The sequence below is a fragment of the Aulostomus chinensis genome, chromosome 3 (genome assembly GCF_037954235.1).
Source record: "Aulostomus chinensis isolate RoL2024-O1b breed Wild chromosome 3, RoL_Achi_v1.0, whole genome shotgun sequence".
In the NCBI taxonomy this organism is placed as follows: Eukaryota; Metazoa; Chordata; class Actinopteri; order Syngnathiformes; family Aulostomidae; genus Aulostomus; species Aulostomus chinensis.
In genome coordinates this window covers 2,300,953-2,318,651 of record NC_141322.1, presented here as the reverse complement: position 1 = coordinate 2,318,651, position 17,699 = coordinate 2,300,953, and the positions used below count along the sequence as shown (strand labels likewise).

The 17,699-nt window shown below is 44.1% G+C and overlaps 2 protein-coding genes across 4 annotated transcripts in view; both read left to right on the top strand.

Moving 5' to 3' along the window:
• The first annotated feature begins 661 nt into the window (after positions 1-661).
• On the top strand, positions 662-5,067 carry snrpe (small nuclear ribonucleoprotein polypeptide E). Its single transcript, XM_086198065.1, has 5 exons — positions 662-862; positions 1,388-1,414; positions 1,502-1,564; positions 4,216-4,294; positions 4,846-5,067. Exons 1-5 carry the CDS (start codon positions 809-811, stop codon positions 4,899-4,901), a joined length of 279 nt encoding a protein of 92 aa, XP_086054191.1. The 5' UTR covers positions 662-808; the 3' UTR covers positions 4,902-5,067.
• Positions 5,068-5,571: 504 nt separating this feature from the next.
• Positions 5,572-17,699, top strand: part of cdc42 (cell division cycle 42) — a 14,899-nt gene continuing 2,771 nt past the window's right edge. The window contains exons 1-6 of one of the 3 annotated variants that reach the window (XM_086198053.1): positions 5,572-5,736; positions 12,586-12,726; positions 13,392-13,464; positions 14,166-14,275; positions 14,838-15,035; positions 17,051-17,699. The exon at positions 17,051-17,699 is cut by the window's right edge and continues 1,104 nt beyond it. In XM_086198053.1, the coding sequence (XP_086054179.1) occupies positions 12,622-12,726; positions 13,392-13,464; positions 14,166-14,275; positions 14,838-15,035; positions 17,051-17,140 (576 nt within the window). In that variant the 5' untranslated portion in view covers positions 5,572-5,736; positions 12,586-12,621 and the 3' untranslated portion in view covers positions 17,141-17,699. Of the gene's footprint in view, positions 5,737-5,774; positions 6,023-12,585; positions 12,727-13,391; positions 13,465-14,165; positions 14,276-14,837; positions 15,036-17,050 lie in introns of those variants that run through there. The other 2 variants (XM_086198037.1, XM_086198043.1) reach the window with 2 other exon arrangements.

Below are 17,699 nucleotides of genomic sequence, written 5' to 3'. Positions count from 1 at the left end.
CATGGCAAGGTGAGTTTATTTCCAGCAACCTTATTAAAGGTGCAAACTTTAAAAAGAAAAAAAAAACAATTCAAAGAACGTCACATGGTGCATCAAAAGGGAAAGAAAACTAAACAAAGGGTCTAAAATAGGGGTGGCGTGGCTCAGAGGTAGAGAAGCTGTCTAGCAACCAAAGGGTCGCTGGTTGGATCCCCACTTCCCCTGGTGTCCAAGTGTCCTTGAGCAAGATACTGAACCCCTAACTGCTGCTGATGGTCCTGTGGCGTGTAAGTGGCTGTATCTCAGTGAGCACGGTGGAATGAGGTTAGGGTTTTGTGTGTGTGTGTGTGTGTGTGTGTGTTGATGTCTGGATTCCCATTAAATTCCTTTGCCGGTCACTTTTGACCACAGGTGTAACAAAGTTGATTAATCATCATTTTTATATGTTCAAGTGTATAGTGTGGAGGAATTCATAAGGCCTTGAAGCAATCAGGTATAAAACACAATATCTGTGGATGTTTTACGTTTAAATCGGTCAGATTTGACCGGAACACGACAGGAAGGTAAATGTGCAGGTAAATTCCCGGACACGGACACCTCACCACCTGAGAGGAGGAACCCCTGGGTGCAGTAATGGCCTCCTGCCTGTAGAGGAGCTACTTCCCATTTCGAGACATCTCCGCCGTAGATGTTTTGGCTCCGAACGCGGAAGGAAACCCGCCATTGCAGCAGCTCGACAACGTGAGGGTTTCGTTGTGTTGCGCTCGAGCTAAAGGTTCAAATCCCGAGTTTCACCGTACACGCACGGAGCCGGCTTGTGTCTGGGAGGATGGCGTACAGAGGACAAGGGCAGAAGGTCCAGAAGGTGATGGTGCAGCCCATCGTATCCTTTTCCCCCGAATCAACCACGCTACGCTACAGCATTTAGCAGCTAAGCTAACTCAAGCTAGCTGCCGTTAGGGTTTTACTTTCCACACTTGAATTATCCCCTTGGCTTGAGTTCCGGTGTTTTCTGGAGGTTCGATATTCGTGTGTTGGGGTTCATAGCAATGCAACTTTCAATATATCTCAAACTACGTCACTACGGCGAGTCGCAGCAGGAATAGCTTGTTAAACATTGGTAACTTAATGTTGAATGTGATTGTTTTTTTGTGTTTCCTACATCCAAGAGTAGCCAGCGAAGCTGACTTTAGCTAACTGATGTGTTTGACGGCGTGTGTGAAGAAACTCGTGATTTTCGACAGAGAAAATCCGCCTGACACTAGAACTGTGCAGCCTGTGTGAGGAGGTGTTGTTGAAGTGGGTCACATTTCGATAGAAGGCAGACAGATAGAAGGTGTCTACTTGTGTAGATGATTTCTCTGAGATCAAATCCACGTCGATGAAGTTCCTTGACTCCGTGTGTCAGAACCTCATCTTCAGATACCTGCAGAGTGTGAGTATCAAACTTAATCGCCCTCTCTTCGATATTTGTATGTGTTTGGTTGTGTTTGACCGATGTGACGCTTCTCCATCTCCCCAGCGTTCACGGATTCAGGTCTGGCTGTATGAGCAGGTGAACATGCGGATAGAAGGCTGCATCATTGTAAGTCCACTTCAGCTTTGTAACCTGTCTGATTGGACAGAAGTCAAATGATGAAGGTGCAAGTGAAGATCGTCTTGTGTGAGTCTGGCTCCTGCGTCATCGGCCACAGCCGGACACACACAAGTCTGGTTTAATTTCTACAGTGCGAGTTTCAGAACTGCTCCCCGCCGCATACATGCTAACGCGTGGGCTTGATGACACAACAGTTGCTGCTGCAGTGCAGACACGGGTGCTTTTCTCTCAGTTAACCCACCCGCTGGTTGCACCGACACTGGCTGTGGTCATTCTGCGCGTTTGTGTTTGGTGTCCCCAGCACCTACGGGGCCTTCGGGGCTCCTCCCACTGTTGGCCCAGAGGCCTGCTCTCGGTCTCTGAGGCTTGACTCTCATACTCAGATCTGCTGGGGGAATACTGCACAGATTCATTATTGACTAAAGATTAAATCAACCAAATAATGACACAGTGTTTCATGTGAACATGAAGCCATGTAGAGGAAGGTGAATAAGTGCCAGTAACTGCAACAGTACAGCTGATAACCCTGTATTATGCAATATTTTCTCTTGAAATGGGCCCTTGTGTGCTGCACAGCTGTCACATTCAGTGCCAGTGTTGTAGTGTGACAGTTTTATAAGTTTTATAAGTTGAATTTGTGGGAAAAATATCCCAGACTTAACTCTTGGCCTTTGGTTTTTCATGGTCTAATTACTGCTTTTGTCTGGGTTCCATGCGCAGCCTCCTGTCATACCCATCACCCCATCAGGGGACGCAGCAATGGCTCTGATTGAACGAGGGCCATTGCGCTAACACGTGTACGTGCGGCACGTTTTCCTCACCTTCAGGCTGTGTATGATGCAGGCTGTCTGCAGCTGTGAGGAGCTGTTTCAAGCTTGTTGGCTGGTGCCTTCAAAGGCCGCTGAAGAGTTCAGCCACCAAGCAGCTCTGGAGGAAATGGATCAGTAACTGAGTTGATGCGCATCACTTGTGACCCTCAGACTGCACAGAGAGACGCTGCCAGTCTGTTGCTGGTTGCACTGGCGCTCCTGATAATGCAGTTACGACGCACAGTCTCTCAAACTGGCTGCTGCTCAGAGTCTGGAGACTGTTGCTGACTTGGTTTATGCCTGACTGCTTTTATCAACAGTTTTATGATAATCACACGTTTCACACTTGCAAATATCAGCAGGGTTGTTCAGCCCAGATGTTGAGTATGGCTGAGTAATTTTATCGATTCTGCGATACATATCGATATGTTGTTCCCCTGAGAGTATTGATTATTCTGCTGTGAGTATCGATACATTGAGCCCCATTCCAATCCCTCGTGTCCCGCTCTTTGCAGGAAGAGCAATTGGGTCTTCCAGCCACTGGTGTCGCTGTAGAGCATTTCTAGTTACCCAGACGCCGACGCCTTTCTCATCAGGTTAGAGCAGAGAGATTCAGGAGAGTGGCGGCGAGTATAAATCCAGCGCCTGCACGCTTAAACGCAGATGTGTGGGAGCGTTTTGGGTTCAAAGACAAAGAGGAAAGCGACGTTTTAGACAAAAGTGTGGCGGTTTGTGAGCTGAGTCACACAAACGCTAAGTCCTCTGGAAGCACGACCAACCTGCGAGCCTCCTAAAACGTCATCAACCGGACAAGGAAATGCCAACTGAGACTGAGCCCAAGAAGCTGAGGCGCAACCCGAAACACACCACGCTGGACAGTGACGGCGGTTGTTGCCACAAGTTCCTATCTTCCTCACCGAGGTCACAGAAAATTACAGAGGCCATTGCTGCTTTATTAGTCAGGAGATTTGAGACCTTATTGGGTCGTGGAAAACACCGGCTTTAGGCGCCTGGTGAACGTGATGGAGCCCCGTTATGCTACTGTCACCCGTGAATTGAATTATTGGCTGCCAAGGTTTATTTTTAGTGAAGCTGGTGGCTGGACTGGCCAGCAGCTACCTCCTACGTTCAGTATCAAGCTAAAGAAGCTGCCTAAGAAGGCCAGTGGCTGCCCTTTAACTCTCCATTGTTCACTTCACTTTTCTAAAGCTTGAAAGCTACAATTTGCACTCAGTTTAAAAAAAAAAAAAGAAACTAATTTTCTCACCACGTCTTTGATTCATTTTGTCCAGCGTTTGCGAGCTGCCGGTCAGAGCCTCATGTTGTTTAATTGATGCTTTCAGGTCATTTAATTCAATCCAAGTCAATGGAACTCACAAGATGTCACCAAAATCACTTTGTATCTTTAAAACCTTTCAGAAAACGATGCAAGTGTGTAGCATTGTATCATGAGCCGGATATCCTGTATCGCATCGCGGCGCGGGATCAGTATCGCTACACCCCCAGTGTTGAGCACTGAACACAGTATGATGGAGGCTAACACATCCATTTCTTATATATTACTGTCTTCTTGCATCACATTCTGGGAATGTTTCCTGCTGTCTATTTGGTGGAGCAGCGCACTTTATGTGACGTTGTGCAAGTTATGAACGTTGCAAGCTGTCCATGCAGTGGAGCAGATCACACGTCCGACATTTACAGGCTCTTCAGAAGCGAACATTTCATGTTTCTAAATCTTTTAAGCCAAATGTGAAGCATGAGAAGAGGATTCAAGTGTGTTACCTCACAAGACCAGGTGACACTAACTTCTGCTCAATGTCCTTCCCCAAGGGTTTTGACGAGTACATGAACCTGGTCCTAGACGATGCAGAGGAAGTCCACATGAAGACAAAGAACAGGAAGCCGCTGGGTAGGAGTCCCTCATCTCACACCCGTCTCTGTTGTTGTCTCTGTGCTGAGCTTTGCTCAGCGTGGATTTCTACCCATGATTGTTGTTTTTCATCAAACCTTTTAATGGTGTACTTTTATAGTTGCATGGTCCAAGTGTGCCTTGATGAATATGCTCCATTAGACAGGTGTCTCACGTTAGACCCAGGATGTCTTATATGTTATAGAAACCAGCTGCAGATCGTGTTTATTCATGTGAAACAAAGACATGTTTCACTGAGACAATCCGAGTTCCAATGGGATCTTGGAGCCGATGTTGTCTGAAGTGATGAGTATGTCGATTTGTAGCGTTGATGACACAGAGTTTAGTCATCTATATCATCCGTGAGGGGGAAAACTAACACGCTACGATCCAATGTTGTTACTGTGGCAGTAGAGTCCCTCGTGTCTTTTGCCAGCTTGGTGGGTAAAAGTGAGCTGACGCTTGTATGTCTCTGTCCCTCCATCACCGTCTCTTCTGACCAACCTCCCCCTGGGTGTCTCCCTCTTTCTTGCTCTGTCCATGTCTCTCAGGGAGGATCATGTTGAAAGGAGATAACATTACCTTGCTGCAGAGTGTGTCCAACTAGGACGATGAAGACGTCTACAAACCTTACCTTTCCTAGACAGTAGATTTTTTATTTTGTTGTTTTGTTTTCATAACGTTTCAGAATATTTGTGTTTGTATAACATAAATATGATGTTTTCTTTCTAATAATTTTTTTCATTTTGAGAATAAAGTTCTTCTTTCTTAAACACATGCGTAATCTAATTTATTCCATGCAGGTTTTTGAAGCTCTGTTTGTCTGCATGGGTATCTGGGTCATTGGGCGGCACTGCCCTCTGCTGGCACAGGCGACTATTGCAGTGCTCTTATGTAGGTCAAACTTTGAGGTAGAAAATAGAATAAAACGGAGGCACGTACATTCAGTGGAAATGTATGATTCATCTTTTTGTGTTGTGCAAGGGTGAGGTGCCAGACAGTTCGATGGTTGGTGTTGCAGTCACTTTATATTGTGTAATGTACATAATGAGATAATCCCTGGATGATGCCTGAAGGCAAACCAACTGTCAGGCCCGACGGAGCAGATGACGACCTCAGTTCTGTCCCAGACGAGCATTTGGATGTTTTCAAATGTAAGTTTAGACTAAACCATTCCGCTCGGTATGTGAGATGCGCTTTACCTGAAAAATACTAATCTAGATGCAAACTATGACAGCGCCTGGATCTTAAATATTAGTACTGGGCCTGACAGACAGTTTCGTTTGGGTTTTGGCGTTGGTTGTGACCTGGTTTCGGGCCAATGTTAAACGTAATTACGTAGTTCCTCACGACGTAACCCAAAGTGTCCCTGTACTGTGGACTGGGAAGCCCCTAGTGCGGAGCTGCCAACGCCCGACGTAAAGACACAAATAGAAGATACGGTAAGAAAAAATTAAATCTCCTTTGTATTTTTGTGATATAATAGTGGGGGGTTTGTACTTTGAATGTTGAAGTCAACAGAAGTGCTAGCTGTGTTATCCGGGTTGTAAGTAGAACGTAAGAATCACACTCTGCTTACAGCATCCGCTAAGGTTAGCTCAGCCAGCTAGCCAGTAAGCTAATGAGGGAGGATGGACGCTAGCTTGGCAAGCCGACACTATTATTGGACGAGTGAGTAAATAGAGCTGTTCAGGTGGTGGGATGGCCGTATTCGACAAAGAAATTACGGTGGGTTTTCATGCGATGTAACTGAACTGTGTTGATTTCGTAAACATTGTCAACAGATGGTAAAACGAGTAATTATGAAACTTAGCTCCGACGCTCGGTAGGGGTGTAACGTTGTCACTACTAATGATATGTTTTAACGCCAACTTTTAATGTTAAACGTCATTTCGGTTGTATTATTACATCTTAAACGCCAGATAGAGCTGGCCATTATGAACTGGATCGTTAGGGGTGTCTGGTAACTGAATAGTAGTTAGTACAGCCGACAGGAAACTGGGCCGTGTCGAGGCCGGGGATGTGGTCGTAACGGCGGCTAGTCCAGTCAAGCTAGCTGCGGCAGTCCGTGGGAGCTCTTCCCCAAGTCCGAGCCTGTCATGTTTTGAAGCCCTGTTGTTCTCGAACAAAGCTACAAGTTGTTGTCTCACACTGAAATCGGATCGTTCTTGTTGAGGTAACAAGTGATAGAAGCCGGTATGTGGGCCACTCATGGGGGTTTTGAAATCGCGTTCTCTATTTCGGTTGGGTTCTTTATATTTTGGGGGCACAACGGCCACATGTCAAATGATTTTTTTTAATTCACACACACAATCTTTGTGTGTGATAAACCAAGACGGAAGCCGCTGGTAAACCTTTAACCATTGGTGAGGTTGCAATTGCTAAATCCCATGTAATGCCGGTCGCGACCTCAACGCGGTGTGGAGCTGCTGGGATGCTGCAGCGTTTTGTAATTCAAAGTCTGGTAAAAGTGTTAACAACACGTATTTGTCAGACATAATGTGCTGCTCAATGTCTCGGGTCTTCTCTTGCTAGGGACTGCACCACACTCAGCGTTCAGTGGAGCTGGGATCCTATCGCAGTGACCTCAGCTGTTTCACTCCTGGCTTGACTGCCTGCTGGCCTACAAACACAAATACACGGATTAAGCATGGCTGCATTATTGTAGCTGCAGCTGCTCTCTGTTGCTGGTGGCCAGAAGGCTTACTGTAGTTTTGATCGTGGTGATAATGTGCTTCACAATCATGTATTGTTACATTAGAACTTGAACAGGTCTTGTAGGACAGACGTATAGTTCAACTCTGTCTTTGTTTAGATGTGATTCTGCTTTTAACCATTTAAAACAGCAATCTTGCTCTATATTGTCCCCAGCTTCAGATACCGTAAAGAATATACTACTGGAGGTCAAGTTTTAAGAAGAGGTGGATGATTTGGGACAGGCTGCTCAGTGCTATAATCATACACATATTCTAAAATTGAATGTTTAATCCGGCAGATATTAGAATGTCCAACCCATTGATTCTTTGTGTTAGTCTGAGCTGCTTCGCTGCATCTGTGTGTCAGGACCCACAAAATGTCACTTTCACTGATTTTAAACTCAGTGTTGGTCGAATTCAATGAAGAATCAACAATCATGAGTGATTGATGATAGAGAACTCAATTTAAGAAAAAGAGATTTGCACTTTGTGACACCTAAAGCCTTGGTTAATACTCCTGTATGAATATCACCCAACCCCAAAAAATACTGCTGCTGCATGTTTATGATGAGATGTGACGAGGGCTTCACCCCGTCTCGCCAATGATTGTTCTTTGTTGTGATTTGCTTGCTACAGATGCTTCATATCTAGGTCAGTTCACAAATAACAAAAAAAATTGTTTCTGACAACATCAGTACAGTGATTACAACAAGCTCTGAGTAGATGTCAATGTTAACGAGACATGCAGTGCTGGGTCCAGATACAGGATCATCAGTTCCCAGGCAGTGACTCTGCTGGTGTGTGCGGCAATAAGAATATGCCTGTCATTGTTGGTACCCTTTAATTACTTATTTTGATGATAGTCCTGAGGTAGAAAGTTTGTCTTTATCTTCCTTTCTTAGCGCTATTGTTGAAAGGTCTGTTGCTGATACAGATTGCAGCTGTTGTATCGGCCAGGCTTCGTATCGGTCCGTCCTCTCCCCTCTGTTGTTAGCTGAAAGATGAAAGAGCTGCCGTCTAAGTCACTACCTATATTTGCATAATTTCCCCCCTAATTTGGTTTCAGACAGAGCCAAACTGTTTGGCTCCATACACACAGCTTTTGTTTTAGCAGATTCATTTTTCTACAGATGTCTGTGTAGGTTCTCATTCATCCAGGTCATCGTAGATCGAAGCGAAGTAAAATCTGGTCAACTGGACGTAAGTTTATCTTGAAGACGTTTCACCTCTCATCCGAGAGGCTTCTTCAGTTCTTTTTCTACAGAGAAAGCAGTTGAGAAGATTAATTCAATACATTGTTATTACAGCGTGTGTGTGAGAGAGAGAGAGCCTCTGACAAAGACAGCAGATGCACATTGATTGCACCATTGACAGACTTGCTGTAGTTTTATTTGGCTGATGCGTTTGCCGAACATAGTTTAGAATCATTGATAATTACATTTCTGCTTTGATGCATTTATCATTCAACCAAGAACCACAAGGCATTTCCTCAATCAACTACGTTAAGATCTTGGTGGGTTGTGCCTCAGGCACCAGCTCATCCAGTTGTGGAGAATGAGAAAAGCCTGCCATTGTTTGGAGGAATCCCTTGAACTCTGACCAAGTGACAGGAAGTCACATGTGAAGAAATGCCACCTGTTCCTCCGTGTATAAATGGCCAGTGTCACGTCACATGATATTGTAGATGCCTTTAATGACGACCTGAAAGTCAGCTATTATAAAGAGGAAATTTATGTTTTTACTGTTTGCAGGTCCAGTGGGTGCTTGTAGGGTAATTAGATGAAGATGTTAGGGAGACTGTTGCTTGTCTGGAACATCAGACACTTTCGTACATGAAGTCATTATGAATGAAGAACAGAACAGGTCCTGAGCAAAAGTCTGCTTCAGAAGTGCCTTGTGTAATGCAATGGCTGGTCCACTCTGAAGTTAGAAATCATCAAAGGGATAGTTTGGCAGGTGAGACACTGATGCCCAGTCATTGTTTCACCTGCTGTAGAGGATGGTCACCACCTACACGCAGCCGTAATGCGGCCGGCGTAAAATACAGCAAGCAGCTGTTGTGGCTGCACCCAAGAATACGTTGCATGGTTGAAGAATTAAAATTTTTTTTCAAAAGAGGTTAAGGTACATGCATAAGTAACATGGTTGGACTTGGCTAAAAGATGTCTTGGAGCTGATACCTCGCTGCACTTCCTGCCGCTGCATCGTTCTGATTCTCTGAACAGAGGATGGCCTCTGGCGAAGTTTCATGCAACTCACTTACACACAGTCTAAACCGTACACACACACTTCTTTGCTATGTTACTGCGCCATGTCACCATCTGTCACACACATTATCGATTTGGAGATGCACTGTGACTTTTAATGGAATTTTTAATGGAAATAAAAACTTGCTTTCTGTACTTTGGTGTCGTTTGTTAGGGTTGTGTTGCTCTGTAGCTTCTCCCTCACTCAGAGTGGCCTGCAGAGAAAGAGGCTGCACGTTTAAAAATTAGGGTGAACACTATGAATTATTTTTGTGAGAACTGATAATTAGTTGATATTTATTGCCAGTAGATATCGTATAAGAAGATTGAACAGTTTTATATTCTAAAATGAAACCAAGATCATAACCTGTAGTGAGGTGGGAACACTAAAGGGGCACTGAAAGCTTAGAAATGGACAATTCAATGTAAAAAATTACAGACCCTTAGTTCCATATTAACATACAAAAAGTGTATTTACATTCAGTGCCATTCCTCTGACATTTATGCTAAACTTGTTTCTCACATGCGTTCTTCGCTAAAACGCAGTGTGTTTGAGTGTGTGTGTGCACGCGCTGTATCTCTTTAGACTCGGTGCTTAATTACTCATATACAACCGCATCATCCAGTCTATGTACAGTCACCGTGAGGCTTCCATTCAGCTGCATCAGAGCCAGGTGTGTAGGTCACACTCGTGCTGCCACACTGTCACACCTTCCTCTGGTCTCCATTCATTGCATGGAGAAGCCGTGCAGGGCTTTCGTCTGAGGCATAAGCTGCCTTCACAACCAGTTGCCTTGATGTGACAAACTACGTTCCATCGCTGCACATTGTACTCTGACAGGTCTGGTTGTAGCTGTTATATTACTCTACATCGCAATAAAGAATTCGGTCAATAATATTATATCAACATCATATTGTTATTGTGTTTATCATTCTCTTATTTCTTGGTATTTATTGCACTTTGTGGTTTTGTATCTGTGAAAGGAGCTATATCAATAAGTTTGACTTAGTATCAGTTCTCGTCATGCTTATGCTTGTTATAATCTTTATCATCCTCTAATCTGGATTATTATTTTACTGGATAAATGTGCAACATTAGTGCTGCAAAAGTGAATGTACTGTGTATCTACATCTTGAATACTCTCTTGTGGAACTGCTGAAATTTTATTTGTCCTTTTATGAAAAATTTGGAAGACAAATTTTGACTACAGCTTATCTGAAAAAAAGAAGGGATCTGGAAAAAAATAATTTCATTTGGGTTTCACTTATCCTCTGAAGAAAGGAACTTGTTTTTATGCTTTTGTCGTGTCTAGTAACAGTTGATGTTCTCTTCTTAGCTGTAGAGTTAAGTCTGTGTTGGGAGCTGTTTATCTTTAATGAGAAAGAAACAGGCCCTTAATCAAGGTTGCCAGCTGTTTAGTCTGCCTCATCTCCACATGGATTTAGAATCGCAATGTTTGTGTTGCTCTACAGTCAAATTGGTGTACTGAACAATGCTGTGGTAAAGCCACTGGTTTAGTAGCAACTGCTTGTCCTGAAGGTCTTTCTTGATCAGGCGCATGCTGCTGCTTCATATGATTTGCACAAGCAGTGTCGCCAGTTCAAGTTTTTAAAAATCCATGTGTAATAAAGGGGTATTTTTTTAATAGTTGGGAGAAGGGTTGGTTGGTCCGCTCTACTTCCAGGTGGTCCAATTGTGTGTCATGGTGATCGTCCATTTACTCCTTGAAGAGTGGGAGGGGTTACGTCACTGACGGGGAGCAAGCATGGAGGGCAGAGAAGTTAGGGTTGTGTCAAAGAAAAACTCGCTGATGCAAATAAGAAGCTACAGTGGAGGCGGTCCAAGTCAGTAACTGCTCCAGGTTACCGCGGACCCTTTTTACTGACGGACAGGATGAAATGTTGATTTTATAAAACTGTTGATGTTGCTACGTGACTCCCATTAATGTGTTATTTTTATACAGTCTGCCACTTAGAGTCAGGTTTAAGATTAAGTTAATTATGCTTACAACTGCATAGTGAAATTTGTTTCACTGACTCACTGTCCCTCCAAGGCTGCCAAATCTCAGCGAGCTAGCATTGCTAATGCACCTTGACAGTCCTCAGCCAATCAAGTGGTCTTTTGATTTATATTTTTCTGTCACATGCAGGCAGGGGACATGTTTATATTGTGTCCTTTTCAGGTTTGTTTTTGCCATCAGGAACCTGCACATGGTGTTTTATTTTTAAAAATTGACCAGATAAACAAGGCCACTCCATTGTGTTGACTTCCTGTCTGGCTCAATCTGCTCTGTGCAGATAGATGTGCCGTTCCCAGCGAATTTGTGCGCCGTGGCAAGTGACAGGTTAAGAATCCAAAACATGACTGGTTGGTTACTGGTCAGGCGCAGCATAGCATGCTGAAAACCAGCAGGGAGGCTCAGGGATGTCATGTAAAAGCCTGGTTGACTGTTTCCCCAGCTGTCAGGGTTTTATGAACTGTAGAAAGCTGTGGCTTATGAGTTTGTAAAAACTATTGACCATATTCAGTTGTAATGAATTCTTGAGGTACTTATTATGTAATACCTAATCAGCACATTTCTTTCCTTCTGTTTCCTGTTCACACAAAATGTCAACATTCCAAAGATTCAAGGCTGTAGGTGCCAGAAGTGCTTTTTCACAAATTACCTGTGAGCAAGGCAAATACTTAAACATTAGTGCATTCACAAAAGTGCAGAAGAGCACATTCCTCTGCCAAGATCCATGTCATAGTTCCTGAGAACCTGTGACGAGGTCCAGCTATAGTTCTCATGAACCACTGTTTGACATGTCTGCCTTTGAGGATGGGTACTATTTCTTCATACACAGGGTGGACTTACACCGTTAATGACTCCAGCTGGTGATCAAACAGTCCAATAACACTTCATCTTCTTTCACCAATGCTTGTTTATTTATGGGTAATCATAATTGGAAGGTACGATGTGCTCACCGGACTGGAAGGAAACGACATCAGCGAGCTGTAGTTCCACCCTTCATCATTCTGACAAGCCTCACTACTCTGAATCAGTACAATTGCATGTAAACAGTGTTATTTGTGAGGTATTTCTCTTGGCAGCCTCCACCATGGATGTGTATGAATGAATGATCAAGGCATGATCAAAACAACATTTTGAAGTGCTTTGAATACAGCTGTGGTAGAACAGCACTATGTATACATCGTCTGTTTGCCGTGTAATAGCAAAACATAAAAGCCATCGGCGGTGAATATGTTCGAGGCCAAATTGTTCCAAAGGCTAATGTGACTGTGACTGAACGATTCATGCAACTAACAAGTAGTTAATGAAGATGCTTCTCTGTTCTCCTCCTCTAGGTATTGAATGAGCAGTGAAGACTGTAAAACGCAGCTATGCAGACCATCAAGTGTGTTGTAGTTGGGGATGGTGCTGTGGGTAAAACCTGCCTGCTCATCTCTTACACCACAAACAAATTTCCCTCTGAATATGTACCTACGGTAAGTGTCTGATCCCCAGTTTCAACTAACAGAGCTTTCACTCACCTCAACAGAGACTTACTTACTCATGACACAGCAGAAATGGACCGTCACTGATCATTTCCTTTGGTATTGAACACGTCCCTGGCCACTTCTTTGTTGAGATTTCCTGACGTGTAGGTTTGACATTGGCGCTTCTGTAACGAAGTGCTCTAAATCCTGTATCAGTCTTTAGCTTCAGTCTGGATGGTTACAGCATGATGCTTTGAAATCTGAGAGAGTTTTGGTTGTCACACTGTGTACCAAGCAGTCACAGTCTCAGGAGCCGAGTCATGCTTATGCACATTCAGAAGTCTGAGTTACATTTAGTCAATGTTGGACTCATATCTGGTATTCAGTCAGCTAGGTCAAGCCATCATTCATAAAGAGAACATAATCCAATAGTCAGTTTGTAGAACCTCTCAGATCCCCTTCTGTTCTACTACGCCACAAGAATTGGTTAATTTTCTTGCTGTACTTGTTGTGTACTTTTGCTAAACCACAGTTGAGCAGTCATTGTTGACCGCCGTTGTCTGTGTTCCTTCATGAAATAGCCTGGAACTGCCGCCGCTGGAGCCAGTTGACATTTGGTAGAAGAAAAAAAACCTGTTTGTTTTAAAACTGTTGGTTTTATCTGTGTGTTCCAGGTGTTTGATAATTATGCTGTAACTGTAATGATTGGAGGTGAGCCCTACACACTGGGCTTGTTTGATACTGCAGGTATGTATTATTTCACTTCTGTTACATTCTCCTCATCTCTTAGTCTGTGTATTATGAGAGTGGAACATTTTCTAGCAAACACACAGTATGAAACAATTGTTACTACTGACTGAATAGGGATGAACTTCCAGTTTACCACCCGGCTCTAAATGTACAAGACAGTTTTAAAGACAGTGTACATCAGGAACTGGTGCTTCTCCTCCTCTCACTGTTCTCCCACCAACTGAAGAAAAATAGTCTGTCCTTTAGATGCTGGACATCAACGAGAAATGACTGTAGTGCTTATTAATGCTGCTGTCATGGCGGCTCTTTAACTTCCCCCAAATTGTCGGGAAGAAAAGATTGAGGCTGGTTGGGCCATGAAGAAGCTTTCGCAACACTTCAAAGGCTTTGCAAGGGCATTCTTTCTTCTTTGCTAAATGTTTATGGGATTTTATTATTCAAGACTCTTTGACCCACTGGTTGTCATTGAATATGGCACTGCTAATATCATTTTTAACTTAAAACAAATGTGTAAAGATGTGTGCAGTTATTAAAGATGCAGAGTTAACAAAACAAAAAGTCCAAAATTTTGGGACCCGTTAAGTGAAAGAACCTGTGAAGGAGTCCTCAGGCTGAGGTGTGTGCCTTGCCTGGTGTATCAAGGCTGGTCAGGTGATGGCCGACTTTGACTTCAACATTCTTGTATGTGGTTTCTCCAGGTCAGGAGGACTACGATAGGTTACGACCCCTGAGTTATCCCCAGACAGATGTCTTTCTCGTCTGTTTCTCTGTTGTGTCCCCCTCCTCTTTTGAAAACGTCAAAGAAAAGGCAAGTGTGGTGGCTCTTTTCTCTTCTTTCTTCTGTTCTTTTTACCTCTGTGTAAGGCTTTGCTATTGTTCTAAAATAATTCAAGCTTAACAGTATAACGCACACACACACACACACACACACACACACACACACACACACATATATATATATATATATATATATATATATATATATATATATATATATATATATATATATATATATATATATATATTATATACTGAATTTTTTGGACCAACAATGTCACCAAGTTAAAGTTTAGCCATCAGATTTGAGTGGATGTTTGTTGGTGATGGCTAATGGAGGTTTTTCTCCCTCCAGCTATAAACCTCAGCTAAAACTTTGACCAAGAACACATTGTGACTCTCCAGAAGAGTGAATGAAAGCAAGCTTGTGTTGATCAAATGGGCCGTCCTCCTAGAAAGGAGGCTGTGTGTTCCAGTCGATGGTGAATGATATGCCATTCGTGTGGAGGAAACCACACTAATGAAAAGCTGCTGCATAACACTTGTGAAACAGCCCGCTGATCATTGTGTAACCCTGTGTTGTGTGTATCCAGTGGGTTCCAGAGATCACCCACCATTGTCCAAAGACCCCCTTCCTGCTAGTTGGCACGCAGATCGACTTGCGGGATGACCCCTCCACTATAGAGAAGCTCGCAAAGAACAAGCAGAAACCTATTACTCCCGAGACAGCCGAGAAGCTGGCCAGAGACCTCAAGGCTGTGAAATATGTGGAGTGCTCAGCCCTCACACAGGTAACACACGTGTCATGTGCCTATGCAAGATCTCACGATTGAACACACACCAGTCACACCTCGGTGGCAAGAGCTGAGAAAGTGGAGGAAAGAGGCACATGTCAATGTTTGTCCTGACCAGTGCACGCCATGCTTGATGGGTTTGGTTCTGCATGCTAGTTTGGTTTCAGCAACTTCTGTAATTTGTGAGCTCAGTGCTGGATTTAAATCATCAGCTATCTCCTCAAGCTACAACATAGTGTGTCCTGGCAACAGCTGCGGCGTGTTGGGCAGTGCGATAGGACCATCTCACATTGTTATATAGGTCATCTTCTATCCTGAAAATGAGACTTAAACAGATATGGGTCATTGCATGTCCCGGTAACAGTACATACTCCCATGTAGGTCTCATGTCGTGATACACATCGCACATATTTTTAGTTCATGACTTGTTGTTCAACAAGTGGAAGGATATTTACTCATAGGAAATAATTTCCTTTAAAAGTACCTTCAGTGCAAACTGTGAAACGCTACAGGAAACAAACAGCATGGACGCCCCCTTTGTTTGACCTGATTCCCGTGGAGGTGGTTAATGAGGTCAGCGGTGTTTGGGCTTAGCTGTGGCACAGCTCAATGCTTCTGTTGCACCCCCAGAACCTGACCACGCCACACCACAGAGGAAGAACCTCTGCTGGTTTTATCCTGGCTGGTTGGAGACCAGTGAAGGGTCCGGTGTTTGTAGGAGTAGGAGTGCCTCCACGAAAATATTTAGTAAAGCTGGGATCTGCACTGTGACAAGATAAGATAGAAATCCTAACAGTGAAGAATAGGGTTGTCCAACAAACAGAGAAATGCATTTGACTGTAACGCATCACGTCAGTAAAATTTTTGGGCAACATCATCGCAGCATTAATATTCACTGTCCAAAAGAGGACAAAATGAATTGTGACAAACAGCTATGAAGCTTCACCCGCTAAACACACACCATCTGCACACCAAGAGTGAGAGTCAGAGTGAGATCGAATGAGAGAATTCGTTCACTCAGTATGGACTTCATTTGCATGCAAATTGTTTGGAGTCTGAATGCTGCTTTGTTGTTGTTTTTGCACTGATTTTCAGTCAAAGTCTGAAACGACAGTATTTCCATTCATGCTTTCAAGGTGCTCACAGTGCAGGTTGCTCTCTCTGCATCTGCTGAGGACAAGTTTAGTGTTTTTGGAAGTGCAATCTCCTTCACCCTTGATAAGTGTGCAGTCGTTAAATTACCAGTAGCAGTGAGAACCAGCTTTAGCTGCATCAGCCCCACCTGCAGGTCTGGTGTGAAGTGACTGTCAGACCCTCTTGAAGTGCTGCAGCCCAGAACTCAGATCTCGCAGCAGTCTCTCAGTACCAAAAACGGTTTGGGTGTCATGTAGAATCTGTAATCATCATCACGGACGTTCTGTTGAACTCCAGTTCCTTACTTAATTCTGTTTGACGTGATGGATTTAACATGGTTTACAGTTAGAATTTGACATCCAAGTGTTTGACCCAACAGGAAGTGTTCAAACAGGCCCTCGAGTCAGTCAGCAGGCCAGAGTTAGACGTCTGTATGAAATGGAGATAAATCAGAAGTGTTCAGTAGTTGTGTGATGAAGGGATCTGTCGGGTGGCAGTGAGCTGTGCGGCGCGCGTACGTGTGTTAGCTCCCTGTTCCTGCAGAAGTGACGTGACTCAGAGGAGAACAGGCTCACTCAGACTCAGAACAATAGTGTTGATGGAGCTGAGGGTTATCCTCCGCCTCCCTGCCCCTTTCTTCCTGCTCCCCTCTCTCCCTCACTGAGCTGCTTCATTGCTGCTGATGTCAGTTCCTGTTTCCGCTCGGAGGATCTCAGCACTTTGTCTGCATCTCACTGATTGCCTGCTCTCTCTATTTGTAGTTGCATGTCTTTCACGCACTCTGGCACACCTTCCTTGCTGTGCACTGCCCCCCATCTCCATCTGGTGGTGTTTGCTGTGCTAACTGTGCTGTTCTCTCCCCTCTCCTGTCCTTGTAGCGAGGGCTGAAGAATGTATTTGACGAAGCTATCCTAGCTGCCCTCGAGCCGCCTGAGACGCAGAGAAAGAGGAATTGCTGTGTTTTCTAAACTCCTCTTGTGCCACTTCAACATCTCTTCTTCCTCTGATTGACAACGTTCATATTTTTCATTCCTTTTCACCCAAGCTCTCCTTTCCTCTTAATCTCTTTTACATGTGCTTCTTTTGTAATCCAAGCCAGTCTCAGTGACAGCTGTGTACTAACCCACCCATCAGTCTGCGACCAGGTATTAAGGGGCAGCACAACTGCACTGACTGACTATGACTTGTTCTGTATCAGCTGACACTTGTCTAGACCTGAGTTCATGTTAAATCCTGCATTTGTCAGTTTAGTTTTACTTCAGTTTCTCTCTGGCCCACTTTGTGTTTTCCTACCTGAGGCTCGTGCTCATTTACGTGGCGCCTGCAGCAGTAGAGCAGCAGCTTCTAGAGGACGTACTGTGTCCTTGGGAGCCCGCCACTGTTTCAACGCTTAAGCTGGTTCCAGACCAAATCAGGCGCTTCAGCACGGTGTCACTGCGTGGCCTGTTTGTGTGAAGCATGTTGTGAAATGCACCCCCCCCCCCCCCACCCAGAAGATGGCGCTAATATTCATCTAGAAGCAGTTTA

Coding starts and splice junctions, on each gene's coding strand:
- snrpe (XM_086198065.1), top strand. CDS start 809: ATGGCGTACAGAGGACAAGGGCAGAAGGTCCAGAAGGTGATGGTGCAG. Junction 863..1,387: donor AGGTGATGGTGCAGCCCATC/GTATCCTTTTCC, acceptor TCCGTGTGTCAG/AACCTCATCTTCAGATACCT. Junction 1,565..4,215: donor GGATAGAAGGCTGCATCATT/GTAAGTCCACTT, acceptor TCCTTCCCCAAG/GGTTTTGACGAGTACATGAA.